The sequence below is a fragment of the Trichosurus vulpecula genome, chromosome 8 (genome assembly GCF_011100635.1).
Source record: "Trichosurus vulpecula isolate mTriVul1 chromosome 8, mTriVul1.pri, whole genome shotgun sequence".
Classification (NCBI taxonomy): domain Eukaryota; kingdom Metazoa; phylum Chordata; class Mammalia; order Diprotodontia; family Phalangeridae; genus Trichosurus; species Trichosurus vulpecula.
In genome coordinates, this window is record NC_050580.1 from 8,711,106 (window position 1) to 8,728,416 (window position 17,311).

The 17,311-nt window shown below is 42.5% G+C and overlaps 1 protein-coding gene across 2 annotated transcripts in view; it reads right to left on the reverse strand.

Moving 5' to 3' along the window:
• The window catches only part of DOCK1 (dedicator of cytokinesis 1), a 604,993-nt gene that overhangs the window by 214,755 nt on the left and 372,927 nt on the right, over positions 1–17,311 (reverse strand). For both annotated transcript variants that reach the window (XM_036734505.1, XM_036734504.1), the window contains exon 29: positions 6,056–6,150. In XM_036734505.1, coding sequence (XP_036590400.1) covers positions 6,056–6,150 — 95 coding nt within the window. The remainder of the gene's footprint in view (positions 1–6,055; positions 6,151–17,311) is intronic.

Genomic DNA, 17,311 nt, shown 5'->3' on the forward strand with positions numbered 1-17,311 from the left:
ACAAACATTTAGTTTTATTGCCTTTTGTTAGTTTTTTCTTTTTGCACCACAATCACTTTCCAGCACATCACCCCCAATTCCCCGCATGCAACAAAGAAACAGCTGAGACAAATCGATCTACAGATCAACCATATCATATCGTGTATGCAGCATTCCGCCCAATAGCCCCCCACCTCTCTACTCAAAGGCAGGAAGTATGCTTCATTGGCTTCTTTCTGGAACCCACACTAGCTTCTACCTTTGGTCTGAGGTGACCCATTCTCCCAAACACTCTGAAGGTACACGTGTAGGATGGAAGACAGTCACCACAGGAAACCTCAAAAGGAGCACAGAGAGATGTATCCCCCTAATTCTGTTTAGAGTTTGCAGGCGCTTTCCTAGATTAGGTGTACAGGGCACATGTGGGCTTTCCTCCTTCATGAACATAAAATCGCACCAGGGCAGCCAGTGATGAGAAGGCACAGGCACCGGGGTGGGGGTGGGGGGGCTCAACAAGCATTTAGGAAGCAACCACCACGTTCTAGGCACTGGGCTCAGCTCTGGAGGCACAAGAAAGGCAACCACGTGACCCCTGCCCAGGAATGAGGATTCCAGGGAGAGCGAGCCATGTTGAATTTCCCAAAACATGAATCACAAACAACTAAAGAGACGTGGACGTGGAATCAGAAGAGAGAGGTTTGACTCTTCCCTCAGCCCTTCCTGGCTTGTGTGACCCCAGGCATGCAGCTCAACATCCCTGGGCCTTACTGCCTTCATCGGTAAATGGGGATAACCAGAGCACCCAGCTCACAGGGTGTGGGGAGGATCAAATGAGATCATGCACCTTCAAGCTGCAGCCATGGGGAAGCCAGACAGAAATGTTACTTGTTGTGGCTAATGTTGTCACCGCCACCCTCATCCTCATCTTCATCATACTGTTATTTGACATCTGACACGGGCAGTAGGTGATGCCTTGGTAGAGCCCTGGGCCTAGAGTCAGGAAGACCTGAGTTCAAATCCAGCCTCAGACACTTAGTAGCTGTGTGACTCCAGGCAAGTCACTTCACCCTGTTTGCCTCAGTTTCCTCATCTGTAAAATGAGCTGGAGAAGGAAATGGCAAGAAAACCCCCAATGGTCATGAGAAATTAGCAATGACTGAAAAACAACCAAACGATAACAACCCAAATTAGCACAGACTAAGGCAGGACTAGCAGCGAGAGAAAGGCACTCCTTGAGGAAAAGGGGCAGAAAAAAAGGAACATGGAGTCCTCTTATCACCTAGGATTTCCATCTGCACACACATTGGTCAGACAGGCAGGGTACAAACATTCATTAAGGGTCCGCTCTGTCCCAGCCACACCACCAGCTGATGCTAAAGCATGGAGAGATGCACAGATGAAATGTGAAAAGGTTGGACTCCCCAAATCTATCAAGTGAGGAAATCAGTATTTATTCAACACAGTGAAGGCAACCGTCCCAATGGACACATGAGCTCAACTCGCAATAACGTGACTATTTAGATTTCTTTTTCCTGTTAGTGAAGGGCCTGCTACTGTGTGTGGCCTGGTGAACAATGGAGGAGAAGCAAGATTGATTTATCTTTTGGCAAACTGGTAAAGATGATTACTAGGAAGCACAGGTGTGGGATTCATGTTGGGTCGGAGGTCAGGCTGGCCAGGCTCTAAGGTTACTATGAGCTCAGAAATGCCAGCATCCAAGGGTGAGCGGATAAGGAGAGACCGTGGGCAGGTATGTTCCGGAGGGGATGTCCTAGGAAGCCTCTCCGGGTCCTGCTCCCTCTGAAAGTGGGGGATTCTGGGATTTGAGATAAATAAGCAGCTCTGTAAACCAACTGATGCTACCTTTTAATTAAATTTCACAAGCTTCTAAGACTGAAGAATCGCAGATTCAACAACACAAATCCAAGCGACTGCAAAAATCCACAAATATTTTACAGAATGTAAAGCTGTATTTTGTCTATTTGTAGAAACTGGGCGGCAACACAGGGTGCTCAGCTGTGCCATTAAAACTTAAATAGAGACACCATGGGCTTCTGGGAAAGAGTCACATGGGCTGCCTGAGACGGAGGAAAGTCCTTAGAGCACAACAGAAGCAGGGGGAGAGCCTGGGCAACCTACCAGACCATGAGCTAAGCACATACTGGACAAACAATGGGGAACAGATAATGGCATAAAGCAGTGTTAACCATGGACACAGACTGTTCTGGTTCAACCCATTTTACACCAAAATAATTTTATTATAAATCTAAGCAGGGTTTTTTTGTTTTTTTTTTTTTTGCTTCCCCCTACCATGAGTTCACAGCAGGGCCTGTGCAAGAGCAAATTAATTCATAAGCGTTGGAGGAAAAAAAATATTAAAAAATATTTTTCCTTCTATGCTAATAATGAGATTCTACACAACCTGAATCTTAGAGTAGGATGAAGAGTTACATTCATGAGGGACTCTGAGTGTGCCCCTGGAGGAGGTGAAGTTGTTCTGTCGGGTCCGACTCTTGGTGACCCCACTTGGGTCTTCTTGGCAGAGACACTGGAGGGTTTTGCCATGTCCTTCTCCAGCACTAAAACTTCCATCAACTTCCAACAAGACTGTGCTTTTCCACTAATGTAGGAATAAGCATTTTAATTTGAAGGGGAAGCCTGGAGGGGCAGAGGGAAGCAGAGGCCATGGGTCCAGATCCCAGCTCCAACACTTCCTGTGCCATGCTCGACTTCTCTGATCCTCAGTTTCCTTATTTGAAATCCATGATTATCAGAAGCTCTTTGAGGGCAGGATGGTCTATAGACCAAATGCCTGGCATGTAATAGGCACTTAATAATGCTTATCAGTTAATTGATATTAAAACCTGAGGGAGGGGAATTAGAAGACCTCTGTTGCCTACCTGCTCTGGGTCTATGAACCTCAGTGGCCCCAGATCTAGCAGTGGCTAGCTGATTATGGCCTCAAGCATTTGGCCCCTGATAAAGGTTCATAGAGTGCCCATGGGTGGTTGTAGTCCAAAAAGTTTCTGAGTATCCCAAGGATATGAAACATAGAACAGAAATAATTCTCGGAGACCTGTTTTATTGTAACAACATATATTTGGCATGATAGTGATAACAATAAAAACAGCCAGCATTTATATAGGTTTGCGAAGCACTATTCATGTGATCTCAACTGATTTTTACAACAACCACCCTGGGAGGCAGGTGGGATCATCATTCTGATTTTACGGATGACAAAACAGGCTGAGAAAGGTTGGGACTTGTTCAGGGTCACACAGCTAGCATGAGTCTGAGGCAGGATGCCAATTCAAGTTAGACATAAGTACCAGGAGGACGGTGTTGTACATGCCAGGGTGGGAGGTGGGAAGTACCACGTGGGCCACAACCCAATAACAGGGGCATTTAACATCCCCTAAGAGCATGCCTATGAAATCACCTTTTTCATACTACTTCCTTTATGGGAAAGGGGAGGAAAGATATGGATTTATTCACATAATTATTAATCTAATCATGATTAACTAAAGTTTCAGCTTTTAACCGATTAATCATAAGCATTTGTTAAGCACCTTGTATGTTCTAGACACTCCATTAAACACTGGAGATATTATATATACATATATAAATATAAATTTATTTTTATAATATATATTATATATACCACATATATTATATATATACTAATTATATATTATAGGTATTATATGTATATAAAATTAATGAAATACTCTCTCCTGAGCAAGGGGCAAGGTTCTTTTATCGTGACATACCCTCCTGCTGATACTACTTGCAACAAGTACAGCCTGGGCCCAATGGAGAAAGAGTTACTGAGGGCCCAGGACTCCAATCTCTCTGACTTACACCAGGCTTCTTTTCTTTCAGCCCAAGAGCGCCAGATGAATTTTCTGTTTAAAGTGCTTCCTCCTTGTGGCCCCAGGGTGTCAGATACATCCTAGATAATGAGATCTCAGATCAGAACAATCCAAGATCTGATGGGAAAATTGTTGGAAAATTCTGACTGCTTTCCTGATTTGTCCCTTGGTTCTCTCCTCTCTCTGACACTGAATTCCCTAATATGCAAACTATGAATAAAACTACCTTCCTCCCTGTCCTTCTGAGGGTGACTGTGAGGAAAGCCATTCTATAAGTCTCTACAACAAGCACGAAACCAAACACCTCCCCAGCAACAACAGCAATAATGAAGAACGTCAGTCAGGCTGCAGACCTGTGTCTGCCGGGTGGGAGGACCCTGCACCAGTCACTTGATCTCCCTATGCCCTCGGAGAGTCTCAACAACTGTTAGCTACGGAATAATTGCTTCTCTTCACTGGCAGAGTGAGTTTCTCTCCCAAGAGTTTCCCAAATCAGTAAAGTCATTGGGTGACCCAAAACGAGACTGACAACAATCAAGGACTAGACCCCGAGAGAGGGTGCCCCACCTCAGTTTTACACAGTGTTTTACAGGCCTTGTGTCTCCTTGCAGAAGCCTTTAGGGGTCAATCTTCCAGGCATTATTATCTCCATTTTACAAATGATAAACTGAGGATTATATGGGTGAAGAGATGCCTCCCTCCCACCCCAGCAAGTACTGGTCATGGGTAGACTCCAGATCCCAGCTCGAGAGCACCTTCCTAGTCACCACGTTGCCTCCAAAGAAACAGGTCTCATAGTAAGATGGCAAAATCCACGCAATAACAATCCATCCTGCTTTGACTACAGGACTTTACCATCCTTACCACTAGCCTTTGCTCACCTTGATATCGATGCTTCCAATTACTTATGAATATAGTCAGCGAATATTTCACTCATTTTTGTAAAAATAAAAATAGAAACTAACATATGGCCCGGATGTTTCCCAGACTTTTACTCGATCACACTTAAATTGATGTTTTTTTTTGTGAGAAGAAAATAAAACACATACAGACAAGCTATTAGAATGTCCAATTCTGGAGGGCAGAGGTGGTCTTGGTTTTTGGTTGTAATCTCAGCACTCAACCTTGTCAGCACTTACATATCACACACACTTAGAGAGGCTTTGTGGGTGAGATTATTTTGGACAAGGAACCAATTATACAGTCTGCTTTTCTACCCAAAGTAACTACATTCAAAGCCTTAGCATTTGAACTGTTTCTGGGTCTGAAGTCAACAGCAGTCTGAAAAACCTGAGTGTGAAAAGGAGACTGGGAATTTGAAAACACAAGATAGAAAATGTATGGTGACTGTCAGCTTTATTAAAGAGAGAATCTTAACCACTCTGCTGTCCTCTCTGGAGAAAGGACCACAAATAATAAATGCAAGCCCTACTATGAAAACCAGAGCACTCCAAAGAGAAGGCAAAGATGGCAGGACATGACCGCCTTTACCCAACCCAGATCCAAGGGGAGACCACAGAAGGAGCAGCTCCCTTTGTAACTGGTAGAATTCAAAGTTAGGTTGGGAATGACGCTTTTCTCCCCCAATAGCAAACAATTCCCAAAACATTACTTTTAAACAGAAAATTTGAACAGTGTCCAAATGTGAGCAGAAAAGAAGAGGCCAAAAAGGTCTGCTAGCTACATAAGCCCACATGCTGGTCCGTTGTCTTTTCACAAAACAACCCAAAGCCACGTTTCAAACCCAAGCCCATGAAATTGGAAAAGTGAAAGTGTTCCAACTGTGGAGCTAAACAAGCATCAAGGTCCACTCAGTATGAAACACTGATTCTTTTTTCCCCTTGACATGAGTTATGTGAAATGCAAACACATTCATGAGGTTAGAGGAATTCTGGAAGAGAGAGTGAAGCAAAGGAAAGCAATAAACTGTAAGTTACACGACCAACTGAGATAAATCAGCCTTACTTTCCTGCAAGCACCTCCCTCCCTTCTTTGCTTCTTTCTTCCCCTTTTTCCATCCTCCCTCCCACCTTAGACCACAGCTACTCCCTACATCACAATCCTCCCCAAAGTTCCTTGGGTCCAAAACCCAAATCATGCACCAGGTCCAAGGAAACACAGCATCTCAGAGCAATGTCATTGTTCCAGATTCTCCAGGAAATTGCCCTCCCAGGTCCCGTGGCGGGCTTTTTCTTTGTACTTACTTATTCTGCATCATATTCATTATAATCCAGTCGGAAGGATAGACGTTCTTGCCAATGAGATTTTTAAACATGATGAATGTTTCCATTAGAAAGTCCTAAAACAAAAGGGAAAAAATTTTGAAATGAGCCACCATCATCGGAGATCCCAAGTGATACCAAATGGCTGACAAAAACTTCCTTGATTAATGGACTAGATTTTCAAAGAACCTCACTCTTTTAGCTAAATGAAAAACACACAGAACACTAATGTAGATGTATTTTATAGGAATTCCATATTAATTATAGCTTCCTTTTCAAACAATTTCTCTCACATGGAAAGACCTTTTTAGACGTGTCTGAAATAAATGATTGGGGAAGTTCTTTGAATCACTGAATCTAGGAGATGGAAGCATCAGACAGCACCCAAAGCCTGGGTCTTCTTTATAATATTATTGACAGAGAGCTACCCAGCACTTCCATGAGACTACTCGAAGTGGATGGTGAACTCAGCACTGCAAGACCTTTCCCTTGTATTTCATTCATTTGTAAAGGACTTACGTTGACAAAGAAGCCAAAGCAACTTTATAGGCTTTATACCTAAATTACAGTTGTGCAAAGATAGCATCAGAGACTAATAACATGACTGAGTGATGTTTAGTGAATATAAATGAATTTACAACCTTGACTCACAACTGTGATAAATAGTGGAAAAGATATAAAGTGGAGATAAGTCAAAGACCCAACCTCATGGAGCTTAGCATGTAGTTGAGGGATGAAATAGTGAATAAGATAATGAAATTGTGGGAATGTTACAGTCATTCTTAAGAAGAAAAGAACTTTTTGACACAATAGGCAATTTACAATAACCACCATCCTCCTCAACTTGGGCACCTGAACTTGGCTTTTAAAAATAGTTTTGTTACTTATATTCTAATAATTGGTTTGCTTTGTATTTTGTGCATTTAAAATTATTCTGAAAAGGGATTCACGGGCTTCACTAGATTGCCTAATGGGGACCTGAGACTTAGGATCATGAGAAGCCCTGCCCTAGAGAAACCATCCTCAAAGAACCACAGAGAGTGACAAAACGTGCCACATTGCATTTTCTCCTTTACTGATTGTCAACATAAATGAAACATGGCTGCTCTAACGCTGATAACGTACTGCCTGTGATCCTTTATGTCTTTCACTCCAAGTTATGGGCCTGTTGTAGCTCTTCCTTATTTACTTTGCTGTGGTCACCTTGTGCTCTCTTCTCTTGGGTCTCCATTCATCCCCTGTCATCACTTTACAAGTGATCTGTCCCTGTTTCCCTGACCTCTTCATGTCCACTGCCCATTCCCTTATAATACAGCAACACTATACTACATGACCATGCAATGCACACGTGAACCAGTTAGGTCACCAATCCCCAAGGACTGAGCACATGCTTTGGTTTCTACCTTCTCATCAAAATAACATCATTACGAGCATTTTTCTTTTATGCATCTACTCTTATTTAGCATTTTATTTTCCCCCAGTTAAATGTAAAAGCAATCTTTAACATATGTTTATATGCATCTACTCTTGTCAGTGACTTCTAGGAATAAAGTTCTGGTAGGGAAATCTCTGGATCAAAGTACGCAAACCAATTACTTAATTTGCCTGGATAATTCAAAACTGTTTTGACCTCGCCTGAGCCTATTTCCAGTGGCATGAGCAGGGCATTACTGTGCTCATCCTGATGTAGCTACTTAAAGGATTCCTTCAAATCTTTTAAGATATTGGTTAGTTTGGTGGTTGCTTTCAATTGCATTTCTCTATTACTGGTGATTCGGAATATTTTGCCAAGTGGTTATTGATAGTTCATTTGTCTTTTGAAAACTGTTGATACGCTTTTGGCATTAGTTTACTGGGGAATAGCTCTGAATTTTACAGATTTTCATGCTAGAGTTTTATCAATGATATATAAAGCAATTTCTCCCCCTAGTCTATATCTTTTTTTTTTCTCATTCTAGTTGCACTGCTTTGATTTTTCCCAATTTTTTTCTCGTGGAGAAGATGGAGAGATGCCAGCTATATAAAGATAAATTGATGGGATGGATGACCTGGCTTAAAGAGTTGTTGTTAATGATGCTCCATCAGTGAAGCGGGAGGTGTCCAGGGGAGCAGCCCAGGGATTTGTACTTGGCCTCGTGCTCTTATCACTTTTGTATCAGTGACTTGGACAAAGGCATAGATGAAATACTCATAAAATCTGCAGCAAACACACTGCCGGGAGGCCTAGTGACCATCTGGGAGGACAATCAGGATCCAAAAGGGTCTTCACTGGAAGCATGAGGCAGGATGAGTCTAGGAAGAGGAAATGTGATCACAAAGTGGAAGAGAAGCTAACATTGGTTCAATGTCAGGAAAAACAAAAACAAAAACATCCTGCCAGTGAGAACTGTCCCAAAGTGGGCAGGGCTGCCTCAGGAGGTGAGGGCATGAAGCAGGCACAGATGACCACTTGTTGGGTTGTTCTCCTGGGGATTCCTGAAGTACGTAGGTGAGATGAGATCGCCCCTGAGGTTCTTTTCACTCAGAGATTCCATTTTGTTTGCCTCCTGTTGATTCTGAAAGTCTCCTCCAGTTCCAATACTTCCAGGGGGAAAAAAAAATTAGTATGATTTACAGAAATATGACATAGTGGCATTATGTTGAACCATGGGGTTTTGTTGTTGCTATTGCATGTTTGTTTGTTTAATGCTGTCAGACTTCTGGGCCTTTCGATTTCATCTGTAGAAATCTCAAGCTTTCTTCCAATTTTCCTGCCCCATGGTCTTTTGTTTGGTATTTCTTGTGGGAGTTCCTTGTGTGTGATTTCCATCACTTCCATTTACTTTGCCAGGCTGTATAGCTCTTTATTAAAAATTTCCACCTTCTCCTTAAAACCATCGATTCTCTTTTTAAAATCTTATTAAATAATTCTAATTCTGTATCTCATTTCTTTCCCTTTTTCCTCAAGAATAATCCTAACATTTATTCAATAAATGGAAAACTCTGGAATAATAACCTTAAATCTGGGTCACTCTCTCCCACCATAGGATAAAATGGCCAAGGCCAAGAGTGGCCACACGCTGAAACCATCAAGGGACAGCAAGCCTGATGGTCCTCACACCCTTGGGGAATAGTCTGTGCCAAATGTCACCAGTTAAGCTCTTCAATTATGACGAGGCTCCTTGAGTACATTCAACTCTTATTTCTCAACACCTCGCTGCAGGGACCAGAGTGTCACAGTTAACTTCTGGAGACATCTCTTGGCATTTTATTACCTTCTATTTCTTCGCCATGTTGAGAGCTCTTTTGTGTTGACTCATTCCTTCAGTCCCATTGCTGGCTTGTCAGGGCCACTTTCTTTGGGAGGATTTATTTCCTTTCTCCTGTTTTCTATTATTGTTCTTTTAGTCTGCTTGGTGCATTTTTTGTCATGCCAAGATGCTGAAGGGAAGTTGGGCTTAGATCTGCCTTCTGCATCAACAAGCTTGCCCACTCTCTAGCTTTTCTATTCAGAATGGAGATAATAGGAAATATCAGTGAAAATGGCCTTTTTGTTTCCTTGTTTATTACATTCTTCAAAAAAAATGTGCTAAATCAAGAAAAGATATTGTAATCTCCCACAGGGCTTCTGTGCCATGGGGCACAGTTCAGTAGGATACCATACATCGCTATATCATTATTCCACGGCTACCTAATTACAGCCAATAACAGGCAACCAGGGGGCCAGTGAATAAATCCCTGGGCATGAGTGAAGACACGAGTTCAGATTTTGCTTCTGATCCTTACTAGCTGACCTTTCCCTGCCTGTAAGTGGGCATAATAAGAGCCCTTAGGGCTGTTCTGAGGGGAGAAGCACATCATGCTTTGGGTATTTTTTCTGTCCATCCCCCAGGCCTGGCATGCTCTTCCTCCTCTGCTGACTGCTGACCTCTGTACCTTCCTTTAAGTCACAACTTAAATCCCGCTTTCTATAAGAAGCCGTCCCTAACCTCTCTTCATTCTAGTGCCTGCCCTCTTGTATTTATTTCCTCCTTATCTTTTATAGAGTTTGAATTGCATCTATTTGTTTGCATGTTGTCTCCTCCAATGGACTGTAAGCTCCTTGAGGGCAGGGGCTGGCTTTTGCCTCAGTTTGTATACCTAGCACAGTACCTGGAACACAGGAGGCACTTAATAAAATTTAGTTGAATTGAATACGCTCTGAAAATCTTGAAGCAATATATAAATGCTGGCTATGACTGTCACCTACTAGAAGGTCTGATGAGTTCTGTAGACTCCTTTAAGCTGTCATTAAGATGAAGGCCGGTGCTCCTGTTGGTTTCTACCTGGCCACCTCTCCCACTGGCACGGCAGAGAAGGGGACAGGGCTTCTGGGTATTCCTTCTCTCCAGCCACGCCTCTCTGAGGTAGAACACATCTCTCTGGCTGAGGTGAACCACACTCCAAGGGAGGGTCAGCATACCACACTCAACTTTCAGGAACCTCACCTTGCTTGTCGACAAATTAAAATGGAAAAGAGAAAAGCAGCTTGGCATTGATGGAACATGAGCTGGAGCAGCTGAGTTGAATTTTCTCATTTTCTTAATCTCTTAAATCATAATTAGGTAGCAGGGTGGGAAAGCCCACAGCAGCACCTAGGAGAGCTTTCCTTGAGGGAGCAGCACAGGGGTGGAAGAAGCCAGGGAAGCCTTGGCCATCAAAAAGCTTGAGGGGGCCTATGTTGTAACGATGTTAGGTAAAACTTGAGGGATGGGCACCTGAAGCTGGAGTTCAGAGCCTTCTCCTCCTTAGCGTGTTCATTGTAAATGTCACGTCTTGCTTTTGTTAGAGACCCTGGGAGGGTTTCACTTTACAACTAACAGCTGATTTTATTATATTTCTCCTCGTTTTACAGTTCAGACAATGGAATTCTGGAAAAGCCAGTGGGAAACAATCTGATATTCTATGCTGCCCAGGGCCCTGAGTCTTGCTGTCAGCACTAGATTTTGTCAAAAGTCAGCAAAGCCACGTTATGTTACATTAAAGAACATAGGTATTTCACTGTATCCTTTTTGGGGATTCACTGGGGAAATTCTTTTTATTTTTTTATTACAAATTTATTTTGGAACAGAGTTCATGTTTTAACAATCAGGTTGCACTTTTTACTGAGTCCCAAGATTCAGTTTTATTTTATTTACATGAAATTTCCAGTGACTTCACAGGTCATTCTTCAAAGATGAATAATCAATAAACTTACATTAGCCTTCTGTGTTTTCTAGTGTGAAGCATAAACCCCAGCTCAGGGGCTTCTCAGCACATCCAGATCACATTCCGTGAGTTGTAAGAAGTTTTACATATTTCTGCTTATCTTCAGTCAATGTTTAATATTACATAATATAGTCTTAGAAATTTCAGTGGTGGGGCGGAGCCAAAATGGCAGCTGGAAAGCAGGGACTTGCGTGAGCTCCCCCCCAGGTACGTCTGAACACCTATAAAAATGGCTCTGAACAAATTCTAGAACTGCAGAAGCCATGAAATAGCAGACAGAAGCAGGGCTCCAGCCCAGGACAGCCTGGATGGTTGTGGGGTGAGGTCTATCTGGGAGCGGAGCGGAGCAGAGCCCAATGTGAGCTGCGCCTGGATGAAAAAGACCAGGAGCCTGGATGAACAGGCTCTACCAGCCTGGATCAGTGAGCTGTGCCAGTTACCAGACTTCTCAACCCACAAACACCAAAGACAACAGAGAAGGTTAGTGGGAAAAGCTGCTGGGACAGAGTGAAAGGAGTTTGAAGTTCAGCCACTGCCCCAGGGACAGTGGGGGTGATGCAGCTCTGAGGCTGCTTACAGAACTCCTGCTGAAGTTGCTTCCTGGTGGGAGGAATTAAGTGGATCTGAGCAGGAGTGCAGAGCCTGCTTAAGATCAGAGTCACTGTTTGGGTTGGCGGTTCTTGGGGGAGGAGAAGCGCTGGTGTGGCAGAGCTTGCTGTTTAGAAAAAAGCTCTGAAAACAACAGCACATCCCCTCAAGCTTGGGACAAAGTACTCTTTACTCTACAAGCAGTCACACCCCGAAGAAAAACTCAAGGGTCAAAAAAGTTGGCTGGGAACATGGCCAGGCAGCAAAAACAAACTCAGATTCAGATTAAGATGTTGGGATCTTTCTTTGGTGGCAAAGAAGACCAAAACATATAGCCAGAAGAAGGCAACAAAGTCAAAGAGCCTACATCAAAAACCTCCAAGAAAAATATGAACTGGTCTCAGGCCATGGAAGAGCACAAAAAGGATTTGGAAAAGCAAGTGAGAGAAGTAGAGGAAAAATTGGGAAGAGAAATGAGAGTGATGCAAGAAAACCATGAAAAACAAGTCAATGCCTGACTAAAGGGGATCCCAAAAAATACTGAAGAAAATAACACCTTAAAAAATAGACTAACTCAAATGGCAAAAGAGCTCCAAAAAGCCAATGAGGAGAAGAATGCCTTGAAAGGCAGAATTAGCCAAATGAAAAAGGAGGTCCAAAAGACCACTGAAGAAAATACTACCTTAAAAATTAGATTGGAGAAAATGGAAGCTGGTGACTTTATGAGAAATCAAGATATTATAAAACAGAACCAAAGGAATGAAAAAATGGAAGATAATGTGAACTATTTCATTGGAAAAACCACTGACCTGGAAAATAGATCCAGGAGAGATAATTTAAAAATTATTGGACTACCTGAAAGCCATGATCAAAAAAAGAGCCTAGATATCATCTTTCAAGAAATTATCAAGTAGAACTGCCCTGATATTCTAGAGCCAGAGGGTAAAATAGAAAGTGAAAGAAACCACTGATTGCCTCCTGAAAAAGATCCCAAAAAGAAAACTCCTAGGAATATTGTCACCAAATTCCAGAGCTCCCAGATCAAGGAGAAAATACTGCAAGCAGCCAGAAAGAAACAATTTCAGTATTGTGGCAACACAATCAGGATAGCGCAAGATCTAGCAGCTTCTACATTAAGGGATCGAAGGGCTTGGAATACTCTGGAGGTCAATGGAGGTAGGATTAAAACCAAGAATCATCTACCCAGCAAAACTGAGTATCATGCTCCAAGGCAAAATATGGATTTTCAACATAACAGAGGACTTTCAAGCTTTCTCAGTGAAAAGACCAGAACTGAATAGAAAATTTGACTTTCAAAGACAAGAATCAAGAGAAGCATGAAAAGGTAATCAAGAAAGAGAAATCATAAAGGATTTACTAAAATTGAACTGTTTTGTTTACATTCCTACATGGAAAGATGATGTGTATAATTCATGAGACCTCAGTATTAGGGCAGCTGAAGGGAATATAAATATATGTGTGTGTGTACATATATATACATAGATATAGATATAGATATAGATAAATAGATATAGATATAGATAGACATATAGAAATAGATATATACATATGAAGACAGAGAGAGAAAGGGCACAGGGTGAGATGAATATGAAGGGATGATATCTAAAAAAATAAAGTCAAATTAAGGGATGAGAGAGGAATATATTGAGAGAGGGAGAAAGGGAGAGACAGAGTGGGGTAAATCATCTCGCATGAAAGTGAAAAGAAAAATCAGTTCTGTTGGGAGGGAAGAGGGGGCAGGTGAGGGGGAATGAGTGAATCTTGCTCTCATTGGAATTGACCTGAGGAGGGCATAATAGAACAGGAAAGAAGAAGGAAGGAGATAAAAAGGGGGGATGATAGAAAGGAGGGCACATAGGGGGAGGAGGTAATCAAAAACAAACACTTTCAAAAAGGGACAGGGTCAAGGGAGAAAATTGAACAAAGGGGGACAGGATAGGAAGGAGCAAAATATAGTTAGTCTTTCACAACATGAGTATTGTGGAAGGGTTTTACATAATGATATGCATGTGGCTTATGTTGAATTGCTTGCCTTCTTAGGGAGGGTGGGGGGGGGAAGAGGGGAGAGAATTTGGAACTCAAAATTTTAAAAACAAATGTTCAAAAAAAGTTTTTGCACACAACTAGGAAAGAAGATATATAGGCAATAGGGCAGAGAAATTTATCTTTCCCTACAAGAAAGTGAGGGAAAAGGGGACAGGGCGGGGAGTGGGGTGACAGAAGGGAGGGCTGACTGGGGAATGGGGCAACCAGAATATATGCCCTCTTGGAGTGGGAGGACTGTAGAAATGGGGAGAAAATTTGTAATTCAAACTCTCGTGAAAATCAATGCTGAAAACTAACAATATTAAATTAAAAAAAGGAAACCAAAAAAAAAAAGAAATTTTAGTGGTGCCATTATATAAATACCAGTTAAGCTGATTGCAATGCCATGCTATGTATTAACTTCCTGTTTCATATTCACTAATAATGTATAAGCACTTGTCATATGAGACGTCAGTGGTGGTCGGACACTTCTTCTCCAGAGGCGTCATTCTCCACTCCTGGGAGGGAGCAGCGGAGCCTTTGGGAACAGGCCCAGCAGTGTACTGTGTTTCTCTTCCTTCAATAACAAGATCACCAAACTATGAGAGGATCATCACTGGGTTAGCTCCAGGGCAACGAAGTTTTTGATTTGTCCTCCTACTGAGCTTTCAGGTTCTATACTGTTTGAGAGAGCACAGACACACCGATGTGCACACCTACAACACACACACGCAAACCAATGCACGTGAACAAAGCCACACACAACCCACACCCAATATGCACACACAAACACATACACACCCCACATACACAAAATTCACAGACACTTCTAACAGAAGCAACTACTGGGCAATAGCTGAAAACTGACCCCACCACGTGGCTGCTCAACTTTGTTTCTGAGTTTGTTTGGTCACTTGGGGAGCAAACACCAGCAGATTCACATGAAAAGATACTGTGTGCAGAAAGAAGAGAAAAAACTGGATAAAAACAACAAAAATTAAGACAACGATAAGGAAGAGACAACAAAACAGGCCTAAATGGAACAGCCCAAGTTGGCAATATTCGGTCTTTCCTTTTCACAACCAAGGGGTGGGTCGCTAGCCTACAAAAATGGAAAGCAATGGGTCCTCTCATTTACAATCCAGAGACTGGCTGGATTTGCTAAAAAAAAATATTCAGAGAATGTACTTTGTAGGGGTTTTTTTTGGATGTGTGTTGGGAATAGGGTCGTATTAAAAAAATGCATCATTAATTAAAATATTAGATGAATAAATTAAAAAATAATGGACATTTTAGAACACTGAAACATTTAGAAGACAGAACATTAAAAACTCTTGATTTATAACCTAATGCGTTTGGTATTTAGCTCCTAATATGCTGAGTTCCAAAGATTTTTTTTTTAAGCAAATTTCTGTGGTTAATGGATATGGACATATTCTAAAAAATTTTACATAGGATCAACTACTATAAAAAGAGGTTAAAAATTTCATCAGCATAATTTGATGACATTCAAGACACAAATGTCAGTTGGAAATGGAAACGAAATTGTCTCCCTTTAATTGTTATTCAGGACTGCTCAAAGGAGAGAAACAATTCCCCTGGGAAATCAAGACCACATAAGTCCTAAATGCCAGATCCTTCGCCTTTGCCATGCGCTCAAGGAATGATTGCCATTAGACTCCAGTAAATCAGATTAATTTTATTACCATCATTTTGCCTAATCCTTATCATAATAGACTAGGGCTGTCCAGGCCAACAATAACTCTCCAGAAGGTCCAGGGGAATTTTCTAAGAGGTTGAGGTTTTTTGGTTCTGATTAAGTAACTCTCCTTTCATGAGACAAAGGACAAGGTATCTAGGGCTGTGAGGATGGAACACACACTCCTGCTTGGTATTTAAAGCCCTTTACTGTCTGGCTTGACCCTACCTTTCCAGGCATATTGTTTATCATTCTCCATGACACTCTGGCCTACTGGGAGCCCAACTGTCCTTGTAGCTGTTTCTCTCATGGGAGGCAGACCCCCTCCTCCAGACACACACCCCAGGATGCTTGATAGGCTGGAGGAAAGGGAGGATGGGGGTTGGTGCAATGGCATTTCTCAGACTTGCCCAAGTTTCTGGGTCTTCTCACCTTGAAGAAACTTCATTCTATGGGGAAATCTATGGGAGATGGAGAAAGGCATAACCCCAAATCACTATTCCTCCTGACAAGGAAATGGGTTTGGAAACATTGCATAGAAATCGGGGCCAGGTACACATAATCAGACCTGGAGCAGAAGGGACGTGAAGACCCAATGAGATGAGGTACTACTGGACAGACCGGGTAGAACAGACTGGAAGAGAGGTCACACTGAGCAGACAAAGATTCTCCTGCCGTATTGCCTGGGGAAGTCTGCCTTCATTTATCTGCCCAGTGTTTTCTTCCTGGCCCCCCTCTGACCATGAAGACAAGGACTGGAGGAGGAGGGTGAGGAGGGGGAACAAGATTGAACTCCCTGGCTTCTACTCACATTGCAGATTTGGGTGATTTGTTTTATTATTTTATTTTAAAAGAAATGTCCTCATTTTTATTAGGTGAATCTAGCAAAGACAAATGTGAACATTTAAATATGCAGAGAAAAATTTTAAAGGAGAATCGCCTACATAAAATGCTTTATTTTACCGGTTGCCAGAGGTTCTGGCTATCTGAACCTGCTATTAAAGTGCACAGCCACTTAAAGTAATCCTGGTCCAAGGTTATAGTTATGTGGTTAGAGCCTGAGAGAGGGGAGGCAAGGCCTAAGGGAAAGAAGATTGTCCCAAAGCCAGCATGGGATGGGGGGTGGGCAGTCACAGAAGGGAATTTTCCATTAGCAATGAGAGAAGGAAGCTGGTGGGTTTGTTCCAACAACCACTGCCAAACACCCAGCCCAGCCTCACTTGACTGCAGGGATTTCCCAGCACCCACTTTCATACCCTGGCATCCTGCGTGGCTGAGCTGCCCATCTCCATGTCCCAGGATCCTTGTTCCTTGTCGTCCTATAAGTTAAACTCCAGATCCTTTCCTACGGGAAGCCTTTTGTAATCTAGCTAGTCAGCATTCTCTGTCCCTCCCCTCAATTACTTCAGAACTAGCTTACCCACAGACATTTTGCACCCCCCTCCCCAAATGGAAGCTGCTTACGGCAAGGACTGTGTTTGATGTTTGTCTTGAGAGCAGCACAGCCTAGTGCTGAGAGCTGGCCATCCAGCCAGGAAAGAATGACTTGCGCGTCTAATAAGTGTTTACTGTGTACAGAGACCTGTACTAAGGGCTCCCCAGATTAGAGAGCTGGACAGCTCCTGCTCTCAGGGAGGCCACATTCTAATGAAAGACAAAAAGCTTAGGGAAAGTTTCAG